This window comes from Ictalurus punctatus, chromosome 7, assembly GCF_001660625.3.
Source record: "Ictalurus punctatus breed USDA103 chromosome 7, Coco_2.0, whole genome shotgun sequence".
Taxonomy (NCBI): Eukaryota; Metazoa; Chordata; class Actinopteri; order Siluriformes; family Ictaluridae; genus Ictalurus; species Ictalurus punctatus.
Window position 1 is genome coordinate 31,220,100 of NC_030422.2, and position 19,275 is coordinate 31,239,374.

Genomic DNA, 19,275 nt, shown 5'->3' on the forward strand with positions numbered 1-19,275 from the left:
ATGAGCTGGAAAGTTTCTGCTTTTATTCAAGCCAGACTGTGCATCTATTCTGATTTGTAATATTTTCTGGTACAGGATTCCTGCACAAAACCATACTGAAACGAATACACACCATTCTGATGCAATGTGATAGTAGATAATAACTTAATGTACAGATTAAAAAAAGGGCATGGAGGCAATGATGGTTGATTTGTCCTTTTTAAAGGACCATTAGTAATTATAATCATGAAATGATATCATGAAACATGACAGCACTGTATCAACAGCTGCACGAGTGTAAACGTATGCTATCAGTATACGTAAAGCATTTGTTACCTGGTGAAAAAAAAAGACTTTCTATTTAACAATAGGAGTAAAATCAGACTCATATGTTGTTATCTAGCTGTGCTACATCTCTGATAGTGATTTATTTATGATCTGGGAAAAGTTAACAGTGTTATATGCTAATGATCTGCTCCTGTGTCAGATACGTTTGCTAGCGAAGAAGAAATAGTTGGCCAAAGCCAATGAAGAACAAGTGATTGCTGACTCTTGTGCAAGTCCAACTTTCAATTAATTAATAAATCTGGTTCATATTTAATCAGATGGTTAAACAAAACACACAAAAACAACAACAACAACAAAACAATTAAAGGCCCAGTAAAAAAAAATAAAAAAAAATAAAAATATTAAAAATAGTGTGTGTGACCTTCAGGAGGTCCCTCGTTCTCCGGGCTGCGGTGTCATTAATGGCACGAGCAGCAAGATCGTCCTGGTACTGTTTACAATTCATCCCTTCATGAATTGCCTGAGAGAGAGCGAGAGAGAGAGAGAGAGAGAGAGAGAGAGAGAGAGAGAGAGAGAGAGAGAGAGAGTGTGTAAGAAAGAGAAAGAAAGAGAGAGAGCATATTTTAAATTTGTGAAGTTTTTCTTATATCATAAATTGATTCTGGACAAAAACAGTCAAATGTGAAAGTTTACATACCTTTAAGACAAAATGAAGAAGACAAAGAAGACCAAGACATTTATATAGACATTTGCATCCTCCTCTCTAAATATGATCAAATATATTCTCTAATAGCTTTGCTCTTAAATTATATATTTTTTCAGATAAAAGTTAAAGTAGCAATGCAGTGCTGTGAAAAAGTATTTGCCCCGTCCTGTTTTCTTCTGTTGGTGTGTATATCTCATACTAAATAGTTTCAGAACTTCAAACGAAACACAAAATGAAACAAAGGCAACCCGAGTAAACACAAAATACATTACATTACATTACAGTATTTGGCAGACGCCCTTATCCAGAGCGAATTGCAATTATCTCATTTATACAACTGAGCAGTTGAGGGGTAAGGGCCTTGCTCAAGGGCCCAACAGTGGCAGCTTGGCAGTGATAGGATTTGAACTCACGATCCTCCGATCAGAAATCCAACGTCTTAACCGCCGAGCTTCCACTTCCCTATTTATTTATTTTACTTATTGAAGCAAAAAAAAAAAAAAAATGTTATCCAACACCTATCACCAATGTGAAAAACTAATTGCCCCCTTAAACTTAAAATCTTGTTGTGCCACCTTTAGCAGCAATAACTGCAACCAAACGTTTCCGATATCTGGAGATCAGTCTTTCACTTACTTCTAGGACTAGAACTTACTCCTACACTTTGGATCATTGTCTTGCTGCATAATCCAGTTGCGCTTGAGTTTCAACTTACAGACTGAAGACCGGACATTCTCCTTTAGGATTTTAATGGTAGAGAGCAGAATTCATGTTTCCTTCAATTATTGAAAGTTGCCCAGGACCTGAAGCATCAAAGCATCCCCACACCATCACACTTCCTACACCATGCTTGAACGTAGGTATGATGTTCTTTTTGTGGCGTTCGGTGTTTGGTTTACACGAGGTGTAATGGGACCCCTGTCTTCTAAACAGTTCCACTTCCTACTCATCAATCCACAGAACTTTCTCCCAAAAGGTTTGAGGATCATCAAAGTGTGTTTTGGCAGAACTCATACGAGTTGAATTCAGACTCAGGCCCAGTTGGTATTAGATAACTTTTTTGCTTCATTAAATAACATTATCATTTAAAAACTGTTTAAATTTTTTGTGTTTACTCAGGTTGCCTTTGTTTTACCTTAGATTTTGTTTTAATTTCTGAAACAATTTAGTATGAGATATACACAAAAAACAGAAGACTACAGGATGGGGGCAAATGCTTTTTATATAGCACTGTACATGTTGCTCTAATCAGCTGTGTGTGTGAGAGAGAATTACCTTGCAGAGCAGGCAGTTCTGCTTGTTGCAGACAGGGCAGTGGAACGTGTTGACCGTGTCCTCATACACGCACCAACCTGGACAGTCAGTGGTGGCGCAGTGATAACTGCCCTCACAGCGCGACTCGGCCACTGAGAGCCCACGCTGCAGCCAGCGTTCATACTCCTCACCTGAAACCAGCTGGCACACACACATGAGAGTGAAAAGTGAAGAACACATAATTTATACGTATAGTGAGTATAACTCAAACGATTCGATGTATTACATGTATTCTATGGATTAAAATACAGAACATGTCTGAATTAAACTCTGCACTGTGTTAAATGAAGATGCTAAATATAAGAAAACCTGCTTGCTAAATAAAACTGGTAAAGTCTTGGCATTTTTGTACAGATTGCCAGAAAGGAAAACAGAGCTGTGCAAGAGTGTAAAGATTTGTGTAGTTGTGTAGAATTGAATGAAAGAGTTCTCACAGCACGGATCTCTCTCTCCTGCAGTGTGCAGTCACATGCATACACCTCGTCTCTGTAGGGACACGCCACCTGAGGATCCTCTGAAAGCAGGATTACCGAACGCAAACATTCTCTACACACACATGCACACGCGCGCACACACACACACAAATATATTTTTGATGTGGTCATGTGGTCAGGAGGTCTAAAATTGACCCAATAAATAAGCATTAGTGAGAAAATACAATATAATACACGCATTCTTTAGCATTCCTCCAAACAATCAATCATCATCCAACCATTCAGTGATCACCAATCAATCACCCACCAATCACCCATTAAATATCCATCAACAACCCAACAGTCCACCAACCAGTCATCCACTGACCATCCACCATTCATCCATCAATCACCCACTGACCATCCACCAGTCACCCATCAATCATCCACCAATCACCCATTAACTATCCATCTACAACCCAACAGTCCACCAACCAGTCATGCACCAACCCACCAGTCATCCACTGACCGATTACCCACTGACCATCCACCAGTCATCCAGTGACTGCTTACCCACTGACCATCCACCAGTCATCCACTGACCACTTACCCACTGACCATCCACCAGTCATCCAATCATCCACCAATCACCCACTGACCATTCACCAGTCATTCAGCAATCACCCACTGACAATCCTCCAGTCATCCCCAATCACCCACTGACCATCCACCAGTCATTCAGCAATCACCCATTGACCATCCATTAGTTATCCACCAATCACTGATCATCCTCTAGTCACCCACCAATCACCCACTGACAATCCGCCAGTCATTCACCAATCACCCACAGATCGTCCTCCAGTCATCCACCAATTCCCCACTGACCATCCATCAATCACCCACTGATCATCCACCAATCACCCACTGACCATCCACCAGTCATCCACCAATCACCCACTGACCATCCATCAATCACCCACCAAAATCCAAACTGACTATCTACCAGTCATCCACCAATCACCCACTGACCATCCACCAGTCATTCAGCAATCACCCACTGACCATCCACCAATCACCCACTGACCATCCACCAGTCATCCACCAAAAACTCACTGACCATCCACCATTCATTCAGCAATCACCCACAGATCGTCCTCCAGTCATCCACCAACTCCCCACTGACCATCCTTCAATCACCCACTGACCATCCACCAATCACCCACTGACCATCCACCAGTCATCCACCAATCACCCACTGACCATCCACCAGTCATCCACCAAAAACCCACTGACCATCCACCAGTCACCCACTGACCATCCACCAGTCATCCACCAAAAACCCACTGACCATCCACCAGTCACCCACTGACCATCCACCAGTCATCTACCAAAAACCCACTGAGCATCCTCCAGTCATCCACCAAAAATCTACTGAGCATCCTCCAGTCATCCACTGATCATCCACCAGTCATCCACCCAAAACCCACTGACCATCCACCAGTCATCCACTAATCACCCACTGACCATCCACCAGTCATCCACCAAAAACCCACTGAGCATCCTCCAGTCATCCACCAATCACCCACTGACCATCCACCAAAAACCCACTGAGCATCCTCCAGTCATCCACCAATCACCCACTGACCATCCACCAGTCATCCACCAAAAACCCACTGAGCATCCTCCAGTCATCCACCAATCACCCACTGACCATCCACCAGTCATCCACCAATCACCCACTGACCATCCACCAATCATCCACCAAAAACTCACTGAGCATCCACCAGTCATCCACCAAAAACCCACTGACCATCCACTAGTCATCCACCAAAAACCCACTGACCATCCACCAGTCATACACCAAAAACCCACTGACCATCCACTAGTCATCCACCAAAAACCCACTGACCATCCACCAGTCATCCACCAAAAACCCACTGAGCATCCACCAGTCATCCACCAAAAACCCACTGACCATCCACCAGTCATCCACCAATCACCCACTGACCATCCACCAGTCATCCACCAGTCATCCACCAAAAACCCACTTAGCACCCTCCAGTCATCCACCAATTACTGACCATCCACCAGTATCCATCAATTACTCAGTGACGATTCGCTGACCAATCATCCACCAAATAATCACCACTTATCCATTGTCCACCCACCAGTTATCCACTGAACATCCAGTTGCCCAATCTTCCACTAATTCTACACTTGTCATCAACTAGAATCAACCATTCTTATGAACAGTCCAACAACCTTCTACCAATCCTACACCAACTAACCACCAATTATTGCTTCATCACCAACTATCCAATTATCATTTTCCAATCATCCACTAGTCTCCCACCACTCATCATCCAGCAATCATTTAGCTACCATCTACCACCTGTCCATCACCCATCCACCACCGTCCAACAGTGAGAACTGTCCTCCAACCATCCATCAACCAGTGATCCAATTATGCACAAGTCCAAACACATCAACAATTGCCAACAATTCCCTCTCTCCATCAGTCATCTACTTTATGTTCTTACCTGCAGAAGCAGTGTAGACATTCACGCAATAGGACTCCCTCTCCTGACTGAAGCTGCAAGAAACAAATCCTGCATTCAATGCTCTCTGCGTTAGGCACCAGCTCCTGACCGTCCACCTCCACCAGCCGAGCATAGTTCATCCTGCGCTCTGCTTCCTGTGCCTACACACACCAACATCCACACATACACATTATAGTGCTTTATTGCTCTTATACCACAGTGATTAATTTTTTTTTTTATTAAACAATGACACATCATACCAATACTGTAACGCTGAATTGAGTAGACTATCTATTGTCATAGCTACAGTATGCTTCATGTATGACAATATCCATAATAATACAAGAACATTTTATGATCTTGAATGAACCATCAGGTGTATCTTTGTTCTATATTTTCATGTTCATTTTCTTGTATTATGTTGTTCCACTGACTCAGGATAACTCAATGTTGTTGAGGAACTAGCAGAGGTAAAATGGCAGAAATTGTTTTTGTACATTTATATTGCTGAACTCCTACTCTAGTGCAAAAAATACATAAATAGAATTCAGTTATATGTACCTTGTTTGAATGAGACTCACAGTAACATTTCAAAATAGTAGCACACAAAATCCGTCTACAGACGGAGCATGATAAAATGTTGTTACTTTGTAAATATTACAAATAATTTAGCTAAGACAGTTACAATGTTATGTACAGGGTTTGGAACAAAGGGGCATATTTAGATTTTTGGCACTGTGTAGTTTCAGATTTGGGGTTAATTTTGGTCATGGAGACTAGCCAGGTTATGAGTATGAGCTAAAGTCTACAGGTCTGGGTTGAATAATGGGGAGGTGCGATTTTATTTTACCCCAATATCCTGTCACACTTCACTAGAATAGGACTGCTAGTTCTCCGACTACATCAACTGACTCAACAACAGCAGTCAAGAAAACAAACATAAAAAGTCATAATGTCGATTGGGGCCCAGAATCCGGAACTACTTTTTACTGTACTTTTTTAAGTTGAAAATCTGAATAAAACTCTATAAGAACACAGTTAATAGGAAATTCTGTCATGTGTTTCACATGTAATGGCTGAAGTTTTAAATTTGTGTTAGCTACATATTTTAAAACACTGATATATGGAATTCAACCCTTAGACTTCCATTACAAGTACATTTTACACCTGCACACACAAAAAAATCTATGAGTACAACCAAACATAATCCACACTACTAAATGCTATTTTGGAGAATAGTTAAAGAGACACAAATATGCTAGTAAATATCCTATATATTGAAATGTGTAGTGAAGAAGTAATCGATATACAAGATATCACTTCCTGTTTGTGTCGCACGTTTACTTTATTTACTATAGACATAAGAATCTTCCTTTCAGGAACACTGGAAGAATCAACACTGTACAGTGAGACAGTAAACAGAATGAAAACGGTCTTGTTTAATTCATACAGTATATATTTATCATGGCAAATGAATCAAATTCATTACTTTATTAACGTCATAGTGAGATATTATCCAGATATAATGCAGAACAAGGCTCTTCACTTCCAGCCCTCACTATACTGCATATGTTCATGATTGTATAATTGTTAGTTAACAACTCTACCCTTCCCGAGCATGACTGAGTTTATCACAGTGCACAGGACTAAGAGAGGAGAAACCCGCTTTATATCTTTACTGTACTGCATCACATGGTACTGTACTGGCTCATGTTTATACCAGGGGTCAGTGTACATTCTCCATGTGGCTAAAAGTCAGTGTCATGAATATGCGTCCCTGATTGTCTCATTATAAACGTATTATTTAGAATAATAAAATGCTTTGTGCCCAAGAAACTACTAAATTAGCCTTGCACCATTAACATTCACGTTACATTATTTAGCAGATGCCATTAGCTCAAACCCATTTATATAGAAGTTAGCACAGCAAAATAAATATCCGTGAGACTTTAATTTTTTTTCACAATATGGTATTAATATCCACCTTAGATGATCCGATGCCAAGTGGACAGCTGAGACATTGAGCCATTTATGGCCGGTATTTTCTGGGCTCATTTACAGTTGTAATTCAATGCATAACATATTTAACCAAGTCTTCCTTCAGTGTTGTTGGTGCAGGTACTTAAGATTTTTTAAGTAATATAGTTCGTAAATAATATTCAGAAGATAAGTTTCAATAGGGAGACACGCTGTTTTTACTCGAGTAAATCTTCTCTCTGCATCTTAATACTTAATGCTTAATACTCTGACTAAATGCCAAATTGGGATCTCAAATATTCATACAAAAGCGTTGTTGTGTTCTCGAATCTGACCGGTCTGACCGAAGTGCAACTGCAAGTCACAGGTTTATATTAATGCACTCGTCCCATCATTCTATCAGCGTTAGTGTTTCTATAGCAACAACTTACACAGGGACTTGTATGGTGCAAGCTGCACATAAACGAAGTCTAATAATAAAAGGATTAAAAATGTGCTGTCGTATACCGAAGTAAAACTTTGATACGGTGAAGGTTTCAGTGAAGACACCCAGAGTCAGCACTTTGTAAAATCAAATGAGGCAGACTCCAGGACGAGCTCATGCTCACACCGGTGCTTAACACCATCCAACTGTGATCGGATCACCCGAGGTGGATGTTTCAATGGGAAGCAAGAGTGCCGGGATATATGCAAATATTCATAAATATGCAATCTGTAAACACCCCCAAAATAGCTAGCTACTAGTAAGCTAACCCATAATTGAACATTTGTCATATTCTCTGCGATTAAATTAATAGTAGCTATGAGAATGTCCATATATAGATATATACACACCAAACCAAGCACCATTTTCTTCATTCAGTTAATAAAAGTCACTTTAGTTCAGTTTATCATGCTAACAGACCAGAAAGTGGTCCTGTAAAGGTGTCTGAGAGGAGTTTTCATAAAGAATAAACTTTAAAATACATACATACATACATACATACATACCATCAGTGTAAACAAAAGTGCTTTGAGGATTAGAAGTGCTTTAAAGGAAAAGGTCACTTAAAATGCTAAAATTGCTTATAATAAGTGAGAAGTGTCCTTGAGCATTAAGTAATAATTCATTCCTGGGTTTGCCAATTTAGCATTACAGCTGAAGTACAATAGATGAGATTGGCATGCACAAAGTGTTCACACAGCCCAACTGCACTAACTATACAGTCTTTGGTGTGTGTGTGTGTGTGTGTGTGTTCCTCAGGCGTCCGGTGCAGACGTGCACTGAGGATTTTCCCATTATAGTGAAGTCTTGTTTTTGTTCCTGTGAGAACTTTTTTTTTAAGTCTCAGTAGACATTCAAGTTTCTTCAAGTGTTAATGTGTGCATAGGGACTATGTGTGATGTGTACATATGTGTGTGTATGTGTGTGTGCGTGTCAGTAGTCCTGGTCGAGGTTGTACTGTAGTGAGTTGCTGGCCCTCAGCTCCTCCCTCCTCCCCTTCTCCTTTAAAAGAAAACCAGACAGAAGAGAAGAGCGTGAAACCGGAGAGCCAATCATAGCCTGAGACCCTGCCATCCCATAATGCATTAGGCTACTGCCTGGAGATGCAAAGAAACTTTTGTAAACGAAAAGAAAATCGATCTTTCTAGCTGAGCCTGCAATTTAGCCCTTGAGAAAAGCATCTTCTTTATGTTGAATTTTAAAAAAAATATTTTATCATTTTTATTTCTCAAGTTATGACGTGCTTTTTTTATTATAAAGTAAGAAAAAAAAACCTTATAGCTACCCGTTTACGATCATGCAATAAGAACAGTCACAGCTCCACCTTTCTTCTTTAGTGTCACTACACACAGCATCGGATTCAGTAGGAGGCGTGGCCTAAAGTCTTTTTTTTTATGCTAGAAGTAATTTGTTTGATAATGTAGGATTCTTTCAAAAAAAAATGTACACTTATTATTCTATTTTATGAAACTGCTCTCAGAGTCTTTTGAGGCAGGTGTATGATGATTTAGACAGGCGCTAAACTGGTGGCTATAAATTTGCATTATTTGCTCACGACGTTAGTCACTTAACACAAGCGCAAACTAAAGAAAGAAACTTCAGACGGAAGACTTTTTGTCTGCGTACGTTTCAGTTTTGGTCCAAACAAAAAAGGCTAAACCTGTTTCCGTCAACCTGCATTGTCCCTGTCCTGAATGAAAACCGTCCGACTGCGCGTCTGTTTGTGTGATGATGTGATTTAAAATGTCTGGTCATGTATTATGTATATTTTGTGAGATCGTATTTTAATTCCTGTAATAAAAAGAGAATGCCAATGTCATCTATTGAAACGAATAGAATATATTTAGCTTTTACATATACGTCTTTGTTTACAGCTGGAAGTATGAGGTCAGCAGGTGCCTGTGTGAGTGTGTGTGAGAGTGTGTGTGTGAGATGTCTGACCTGTTGGTACTGTCTGATGGCTTCTTTCTCCTGTTGGATGCGTCGCAGTTCCAGTGTATCGGGTCTGTAGCTTCCAGGCACAGTGTAACTCTCGGGTCTGTCCGCACTGCACATCTCACAGCCGGGACGCGTCGGCTTGTTAATGTACGTACAGGACGGACACGTCCAACCCAGCTATACACACACCCACACAAACACAAACGTATGTATTAAGGGTATAATCCTAGGCAAATCAATGCTACCACACATACAACTTAATATCACACTATTATGTTATATACACACACACACAACAGCGGTGTTGGTTTCTGGATACTGATTGGTCAGAAGGTGTGGATTAATGTTCTATAACAGCAGCTCTAACAGTAGTGCAGCTGCAAATCTAATACGTTGTCGTTTCTATAGTAACGGCTCGTTCACAGGGACACATACGGTGGACGTTCCACATCATCTAAGAATTAAAAACTCGTGTTGTTATTTAACAGAGATGTAGAACTGCTGACATGGTGACGTTTTCTGTACGTAAACACTCAAGGAAGGAATCTCCAGTGTCAGCGGTAAAGCTGAAACTGTAAAGTTTCCGATATGGGAAAGTCTTCAGGATTTGCCATTAAGAGAGGAAAAAAGAGAGGCTGGTGAGGGAACGACCGTTTATAGCTGCTAGAGTGACACGTGAGAATAGGAACCAACTTGTTTCATGGACGTTCCACAGCATTAAATATAACTAAGCGCTGTTAAATATATGATTCTGCTTCATCACACCACAACATTGTTGATGATTTGATGAAAAGCAGCACATCGTGGAGTGTTTATTTCTTTTACAGCACTGCAGAGGCTGTGCAGGGGTTTCTTTATTTTGTCAGGATAACATTTAAGAACGCAAATAAGCCGATTATTATTATTATTATTATTATTATTATTATTATAATGAGTTCCAATTATAATCAGGTTATTCAAGTGGTCAGGTAAACAGCTTACTACAATATCTGAATTCAGAGTTATAATGGTGTTATTCAGAACAAGTATACTGCTAATCTGTTATTTATCAGCGTCTATGCGATTGTATATATGTGTGTGTGTGTGTGCGTGTGTGTGTACCTGTGCGTTAGATCTGCCGGGTAAGAGGGCTTCATTCAGTTGCGGCATTTCCAGGTTAATCAGGTCACGGATTTCACACAAACCCAACTTCTCTGTCCCGGCCAAACTACGACTGCCTGAAAGGTCAAAGGTCAAGAGATTAAACGGGCAATCTGATAATGCTGTCACTTCAAAAAAATTATGACTTGGCAAGAAAAATCTTGAACATAGACAAATTTCAGTAAGATACATTTGGGATATAATATTTCTCAGTATGAGATTATGATAAAGTTAATAAGATTATGAGCTAATATTCATAAGCTAATAATGTATAGAGAGAGAATGTATTAATATAACATTCTCTCTCTATACATTATTAGCTTATGAATATTCCTAGGCATGTGTGACAGTTTGCTTCTGCACACGCACACACACACACACACACACACACACACCGGCGCCGTTGTGGTGCGGGTGCAGTCTGGTGGGCAGCGTACTGTAGGCTCTCAGCGTTCCCTCCGGCCCATTGCCAATATACTGTGCGTCCCCAGAGAAGGAAGTGGGAGTGAGTGGGAGGTTCTCCTGAACCTGTCGCCTCTGTCGGGACACCAGGTACAGGAATGCCGTGTCTCCGTCCTGCTGCACGCCGTAGGACGCCAGAGAGCGAGAGTCGGCACACAGGCACTTCCCGATGACCCAGCGCTGGACGTGTGGATGGAAACCATACTGCACAAACACCTACAGCAGAGAGAGAGCAAGAAAGAGAGAGAGAGAGAGGTGATAGAATGTAATTAAATTTTTACTTCATCATTGCTGTTGTTTAAGTTTCTTATAAGGTGCTTCGCTGTGAAAAATTAAATTTGGCCTAATCTTCTAATTTAACTGGCCAACACATTTACAGGTTTATACTCAGACACGGTGTTGCCAAGTGTTTTCAGGGGAAAGTAGCGAACGTGTGCTCAAAAAAGTCAGTAGAAGTTGATTGATGGTGTCATAGACTAATTTGCATAGTCATTGAATCATCATGAGCATTTGCATATCAAAACGTGTTATACGAAGGAAGATTTTATCAGAACAGGAAATCAAATATCTCTTATTTTTTCATAGAAAGAAGTACGTTTTGGTCACAGCATCGCAAAGTATTTATTTTTATTTATTTCCATCAAGAACACAGAAAAAAAAAGCAGCAGTGGGAGTGAGCAGGTCGGAAATTGGCACGAAGTTACAGACAAACTCATACGGGTAAGTCGAGGGAAAACTGTAGGAACGATTAATACAGAATAATGTAATGCTTCAGGTTTCAGGTTTGTGTCCCATTCTGAACAAGTTTAAACACACTTCCTTATTCAAATCTTGCTTTATAATAAGATAAGACTCGTCCGTGCTCACCTGCTGTTTCAGAGTAGCCACCGTGGCGTGGGGGAAAACTTTAACCGTGACACAACAGGAAGAGGACGCGTCCTCCAGCACCACTGACAAACTACAGGACAAACAGAAAGAACGTCAACATCGACACTGACTTTTCACATCATGTACAAACTCTCTACAATTAGAAACGTTGAGAGAAATGATCCGTTTCTATTTCCCACCATGAATTAGTTAAAAATGAAGGTTTATGTAAGCCATCATTCACCAGCAAGGAGACGATGAATGTTTAACCCGTCAAAATAAAAAGCATGAATATAAATGGGTAAATAATAAAACGCCCTAACAATTCAAATAAAATGCAAAGTAATCTAATCCTAGACGTGTAATGTATAAAATTACGTATAAAGTGTAAACGTTAATCAAACGTTCTTGTCCGTGCTCTCAGCCTGAAGGAATTTCTATTCAACCTCAGAGAAGAGAAACTAACTTTAAACAGTTTACACATTACAGCACAGTGACATTATTTTCTTCACATACCCTAGCATGCCAGCGCCCCTGGAGACATATAAACTATATATATGACAAAGGACATCTAGATAGTTTCTGTTTTGTACCTGATCTCCTTGTTGGTGTAGTGTTTGTGATTTGGCTGAATGCACAGCGGTGTGTGTTGAAGAGCCAGAGACTCCGCACACACAGACGCAGCCTGAACATCCCCGGCCTCTACAGCCCGAACCAGCTCCGTACACAACTCCTCTACAGACAGAGAGAGAGAGAGAGAGAGAGAGAGAGAGAGAGAGAGAGGGAGGGAGAGAGAGGGAGAGAGAGGGAGAGGAGAAGGCAAGAGAGAGAGAGAGAGAGAGAGAGAGAGAGAGAGAAAGAGGGAGAGAGAGAGAGGGAGGGAGAGAGAGAGGGAGGGAAAGGGAGAGAGAGAGATGGAGAGAGAGAGAATGAAATAGAGAGAGAGAGAAAGAGGAGAAGGCGATAGAGAGAGAGAGAGAGAGAGAGAGAGAGAGAGAGAGAGAGGGAGAGGGAGAGGAGAAGGCGATAGAGAGAGAAAGAGGAGAAAGCGATAGAGAGAGAGAGAAAGAAGGCGATAGAGAAAGAGAGAAAGAGGAGAAGGAGATAGAGAGAGAGAAATAAAGAGGAGAAGGCGATAGAGAGAGAGGAGAAGGAGATAGAGAGAGAGAGAGAGGAGAAGGAGAGAGAGAGAGAGGATAAAGCGATAGAGAGAGAGAGAGAGGAGAAGGAGATAGAGAGAGAGAAAGAGGAGAAGGCAATAGAGAGAGAAAGAGGAGAAGGCAATAGAGAGAGAGAGGAGAAGGAGATAGAGAGAGAAAGAGGAGAAGGCAATAGAGAGAGAGAGGAGAAGGAGATAGAGAGAGAAAGAGGAGAAGGCAATAGAGAGAGAGAGGAGAAGGAGATAGAGAGAGAAAGAGGAGAAGGCAATAGAGAGAGAGAGGAGAAGGAGATAGAGAGAGAAAGAGGAGAAGGCAATAGAGAGAGAGAGGAGAAGGAGATAGAGAGAGAGAAAGAGAAGGCAATAGAGAGAGAGAGGAGAAGGAGATAGAGAGAGAGAAAGAGAAGGCAATAGAGAGAGAGAGGAGAAGGAGATAGAGAGAGAGAAAGAGAAGGCAATAGAGAGAGAGAGAAGGAGATAGAGAGAGAGAAAGAGGAGAAAAAGGAACAGAGATAAGAGAAAAGAAAAAAAGAGAAGAGAAAATCAAGAAACAAACAATAAAAGAGAAGTGTGTGTGTGTGTGTGTGTGTGTGTGTGTGTGTGTGTGTGTGTGTGTGTGTGTGTGTGTGTGTGTGTGTGTCACAGTCATGAAAGACTTGATGCAAGGTGGGAAAGTCATCTAACTAAGATTAAATTTAGAATCCAGTGGATAAATGATTTTTCTTGCCGTTTGTTCAGTAAGCACAAGCGCAGAACATAATTAAGACATTATTTGACTGCTATAACTTTTTGACAATTTATATCTAAACAGCTGACCTGCAGTTGGAATAATTTAATCCAGCCTGTTGAAAATATTTTCATGTGGGAGAAAGTGAGCATGCGGAGCAGTGGGATGAGAGACAGTAGGTGATTTTCTTTTATCTACACAATGCACAAGTGAGACTTTTGTGCTTTGTTTGGAACCAGAGAGTGGGGAGAGGAGGCGAGGACGTACCCGTGCTGGACAGTGAGGCGGGCATTTGTACAACCAGGGGCTGGGGCAGCAGCTGTCCATCATCTGCAGGACAACCAGTGGCCACTGAGGGGAGGAGTCACACAGAGACAGTTTGAATGAGTAAGAACTTACTTGACCATTAAGAGAAAACAGCATAAAGTGAAGAGTGAACCAGAGAATTATATAAATTCTTACAATTTAAGCAGCAGTACAAAAATTTAATTATTATTAATAATCATAATAATAATAATAATAATAATAATAATAATACAGCACTTGGTTCAGAATGCCCTGAGTTTGGTGTTAAACCATTTCTGTGCATTATAATAAGCTGGAGATCACAGAATCTGTACTTATTTGACATAAACACAAACACATAGTGAAGACGTTCAAAAAGGAAACGTAATATATAGATATTCATGATGTACTTCATTAAAATGCCACCTTGATACAGAGCGTTCACCAGAACAATCTGTGTAATAAGGTGACATCATATTGGAGTTTAAAGATTACAAATGGAGGACAATCGTCCGACAACGAGTGCAACAGTGGGTCTCACCTCGATGGGCCTCGCGGAGTGATGACATCACCACGGTGGCCCAGGCCTGCGCTTCCTGTTCTCTGCGGAAGTTGAAGGTGATGCGGTCATGAGGGGGCGTGGCCAGGATCAGCTCGTGACTCCGTGGTGTCTTGACTTCGTAGCGCACCGTCCTGAGATCGAACTCTGCGATGGACTAATGGGGAGGGAAAGGGTTAAAAAAAGAGAGACATGCGTAAATTGCACAACTGAAACTGTTGATCAAAGACAAACTAAGGACAGAGTGCTTGCTGATTACTTGTTCATTTCAATCTTAGACACTGTCTGAGGTTTAGTTGAGAATTAGGAGTTATGACTGCGTAATAAGTGCGTTATGATGAACAGCGCGTAAACGAGGTCTAAACGTACAGGAACAAGATTACAATCAACAATCACATCTGAAGTAAATTATTTTCCTCAAAGAAATCCTCGTTTATCGCTCGACCGTCTCCTAAAGCTGTGCACAGCACAAAAATCCCATATTAACAAAGAAAATATGAAGAAAAAGTCTTTTTCGTTGCAGTTTTTAAAACTGTTTCAGTCTTCGACGCATAAACCAAAGCTAATGTCCGAAATTCAGCTTCATCCGGGTTTTACATGCTTGTTTATGGAAATCCTCTAAACCACCAACTGAATCTCAGTGGCCCGAAGACATTGTTAAAACTGGAAAAGAAAAAGATACTCAATTAGAGGTAATGCTGAAGGATGGCTATCTTATCTCATACTTTAACGCTCTACAGTCTCTACCCCCTGTTTACAACACCCCTTTATTAATAGTAGTTTGTTTGTTTGTCTTTTATGCCCTTGGTGGGAGGATGCGAGTGGACAATGGCCTTGTTTAGGGTATTGTTTGCATTGAGAATGGCATCTTGCTGTGGCACCATGTTGTTCTCTCTGTGCGAACTGCTGTAACTGACTTGAATGTGGACGCTTTTCTCAATTAAAATAAACAACAAAAAACTCAGCTTCATAACTTATTTATACACACACTGAGCCATCAACTGACTTAGTATTCAGTTCAACAGCCTGAGTGCACATTTTGATGTGATCTTGAGTGACTGATCTTGAGTGTTAACAAACTCTACTGACCCGCCGAATAAATACTCGTGGTTGAATTCTCAATTCTGATTGGTCAGGAAGTGTGTGTATTGTTTTGTATGACCGTTCCGGCTAAAACATGAACGACAAGTTTATTTTATTTACTATTAAAATGTATAGTCGCCGATCATGTCAGGACGTTTATTTAATCAGTCCCGCCAGGATTTTGCGATCACGGAAATTAACGCAAAATCAAGCAAACGGCGTAATATTCGGATGAGCTTGCTAATTTTTCTAAATTACAGCAGATCTGGGATCTGCAGACGTCATCATAACGTGTCATGTGACATCATCACAACGCGCATTCGGCCAAAGCTCTCGTCGATTCATGTGCGTCGAACATGAGTACAGCTAAAAGGTCTCATTTACCAACAAATATCGCTGTGAAAGACCGTGCAAAGCAATATCATGCGAGTGCAATTTCCCCAATTCAAGCAGTTTTCCACAAAGAAAGCACAAAAAAACTCTTCTTTGCGTTTTTGGCCGCAACAATGACAAAAAAAAGGATCCTGAAATCCTGTACATACTGATTAACATTTATAGAAGGAGTCTCCAGTGTCAGCACTTTGTAAAAGTCATGGTGCTTTGTGTTTTTTGAGAGAGAGAGAGAGAGAGAGAGAGAGAGAGAGAGAGAGAGAGAGAGAGAGAGAGAGGCTAGTGTGGGAATAACTGTTTATCACAGCTATAACGTAAGTAATAATTGAAACTAATGGAAACTAATAATTGAAACTCTTGGATGTTCCTCAACATTAAATCTAACTGTAAATTGTTCAAATGAACGGCATATCATTAATTACTAAATTAAACATTGTAACTGTTGGTAAATCACTGTAGTATAAGCTGTAGTATAAGCTGTAGTATACTTTGGGGTGGTAATTACATCCCCTTGGTGTCGTGAGAGTTATTTCTTACACACATTTTTATATAAAAGCTACATCCTGTTCTCTTTTAATAAACACCCGTTCTACATTCTGCATTCAAAACTACATTTCTCTCCATATATTCAGATTCTACTGAATATATTCTGAACGTGAACGTTTTGGTCTGAACAGATTTTATTTAATAAACTTTTTTCCCCCCTTTTTCACGCGTGCGTTGTGCACGATGATGTAATCCAAAATACAAAAAGTCATTGTATTGTAATGAGCTATTAGGGTAAAAGAAAAAGGTTTTTAGCTGATTGATTCTGATGAGTCATCATAACAAGGGGCATAAGGTCATTTTTATTAAAATATCCAATAGTCTTAAAAAGGTACATGACTGGAACTTAAGGACAGCTGTTGTTCCTTTGTATATCTACACGGACATTAGGGATGTAACCAAACACGAATATGATATACTTATTGCTGCTAATTGACCTATAGTTTACAGTTCACAGCCCATGTTCTGTATCTATATTCTACTTTATGGTGAACTATTCAGAATTTTTATTATTATTATTATTATTATTATTATTATTATTATTATTATTATTATTATTATTTTAGAAAGCTTGACAGAAAAGATTCATGTAGGTGTGAGCGAGATCTCAGATTATGAATCTCACAGGAAAAACTAAGACCCCCTTCACTGACATTTACATGTACAGTATTTTTAAATCTATTATTTTTACCAGGAAGAAGAAGAGGGAATGTTCTAATCTCATTCGTGTTGTTCTGTTCTAATGTGATCTCTTCTCATTCTTGATATCCAAATCTGACACGACTGCGATGACGTCCGAGTTCGCAAACGTTTGAACACGTCACTAGCCACTTTTTTTTTTCATTCTTTATCTATTTATTTATGTACCTATCTTCTTTGCTTTTGTTTTTTTTTTGTTTGTTTGTTTGTTTGTTTGTTTTTTAAAAAAAAACTGTCGGCAGCACTGGAATTATAACAAACAGATAAAGTTATCTTAAGTCCTTCATTATTCTACGGTAATGATTCGAACTTTCAGCCTCGACGCTGTAAACAATAACACAGTGATCACGTGACACCAAGTTTTTCGAGCGGAAATAAATGTAACTCTTAAAAACCGTGACGTTCAACTCTTTTTATGTATTAACGGAGATACTCTTTGAGAAGATGAAAGGATTTTTGGTTACCGCGTTAGTTCCGCTGCTGGGTCTCAGGGCCAGCCGGAATTCCCCCGCCTTCCCCGGGTCCATGCTGAGCTGAAGCCGCAGAGCTTCATCCCCACAGCCGGGCAGACACAGCGGCCGGATCCCGGAGTGACTCGCCGTCACTCTGACCGCCATCAAGACGGTGCTGCATCCCGCCGCGGAGGCCTCCAGGCCGGGCAGAGAGGCGCAGGAGTAGGAGTAGTTGGAGGAGGAGAAGGAGGAGGGCGGACCCGGGGGAGGCTGCGGAGCTCCGGCGCTCTGCGACATTCCACCGTCACCGTCGATAACTTCGCATTCCACCGCCGTTTCTCTTTCAACCACTCTTAAATTATTCTTGTTATTACATAACTGTGTACCAGTCTTAAGCACAAAACTTGTATCTCATTATCTCAGCTACTTTCCTATGGAGCAGGAAGGAAGAAAGGCAAAAAAAAGTATCCAGTTTCACTTCAGCTCCAGCTCGAACTTGGTTACTATGTTAATGTGCTTTCAAAATGTGTCATTACAAACACCAACCGCCCCGTGCCTGGCTGATCCGCCTGCACTGCGCATGCGCACAACCACCGCGCATGCGCAATGTAACATAATCTCTCTTAGGGGGTTTACTGTGGCGGTGAGCCAACTTAGGTCAGCACATTTAGACTTAAGATCAGCACAGGTGGCTGAAAATTAAAACGTTTTGCATGATGTAGAGGGTTTTTTGTTTGTTTGTTTTTTTAAATAAAAAATGTCTAAAAGGGCAAGTGGTTTACAGCAGGGCAGAAAGGTGAAGGTGGATGTGTGACAGGGTGGGTGTGTTATTTGTGTTTTAATTAATTTTTGATAATACTTATCCTACACAGGGTCGTGGGGGACACCCTGAACCGCGTGCCAACCCATCGCAGGACACAATCACACACCCGTTCACACACTACAGACAATTTGGAAATTTTATTCACTTAGCAGACACTTTTATCCAAAGCAACTAACAAATGAGAAAAGTACAAGCAAAGCGATATATCTAGCAGAGAACAATACAAGTAGTGCTACCATATGCATGTCAGCCTACAGTGCATGTCTTTGGATATTTCCTCCAGAGTACCTGGAGGAAACCCCCAAAGCACAGGGAGAACATGCAAACCCCACACACACAGGGCGGCGGTAGGAGTCGAGCCCCCAGCAACAGAGGTACGAGGCAACACTGCTAACCACTAAGCCACTGTGCCCCCTCCCCCCTCCACCAATTCACCATCAATTC

At 40.8% G+C, this 19,275-nt stretch overlaps 1 protein-coding gene across 1 annotated transcript in view; it reads right to left on the reverse strand.

The window, feature by feature from the left end:
* The window catches only part of shrprbck1r (sharpin and rbck1 related), a 20,374-nt gene extending 1,809 nt beyond the window's left edge, over positions 1-18,565 (reverse strand). The window contains exons 1-12 of the mRNA XM_017473056.2: positions 18,021-18,565; positions 14,821-14,995; positions 14,262-14,345; positions 12,702-12,843; positions 12,109-12,199; positions 11,175-11,457; positions 10,741-10,856; positions 9,643-9,816; positions 5,241-5,401; positions 2,722-2,833; positions 2,249-2,428; positions 689-787 (exon numbers count right to left, since the gene is read on the reverse strand). Of these exons, the coding sequence (XP_017328545.1) occupies positions 689-787; positions 2,249-2,428; positions 2,722-2,833; positions 5,241-5,401; positions 9,643-9,816; positions 10,741-10,856; positions 11,175-11,457; positions 12,109-12,199; positions 12,702-12,843; positions 14,262-14,345; positions 14,821-14,995; positions 18,021-18,305 (1,902 nt within the window). The 5' untranslated portion in view covers positions 18,306-18,565. The remainder of the gene's footprint in view (positions 1-688; positions 788-2,248; positions 2,429-2,721; positions 2,834-5,240; positions 5,402-9,642; positions 9,817-10,740; positions 10,857-11,174; positions 11,458-12,108; positions 12,200-12,701; positions 12,844-14,261; positions 14,346-14,820; positions 14,996-18,020) is intronic.
* Between the last annotated feature and the right edge of the window lie 710 nt (positions 18,566-19,275).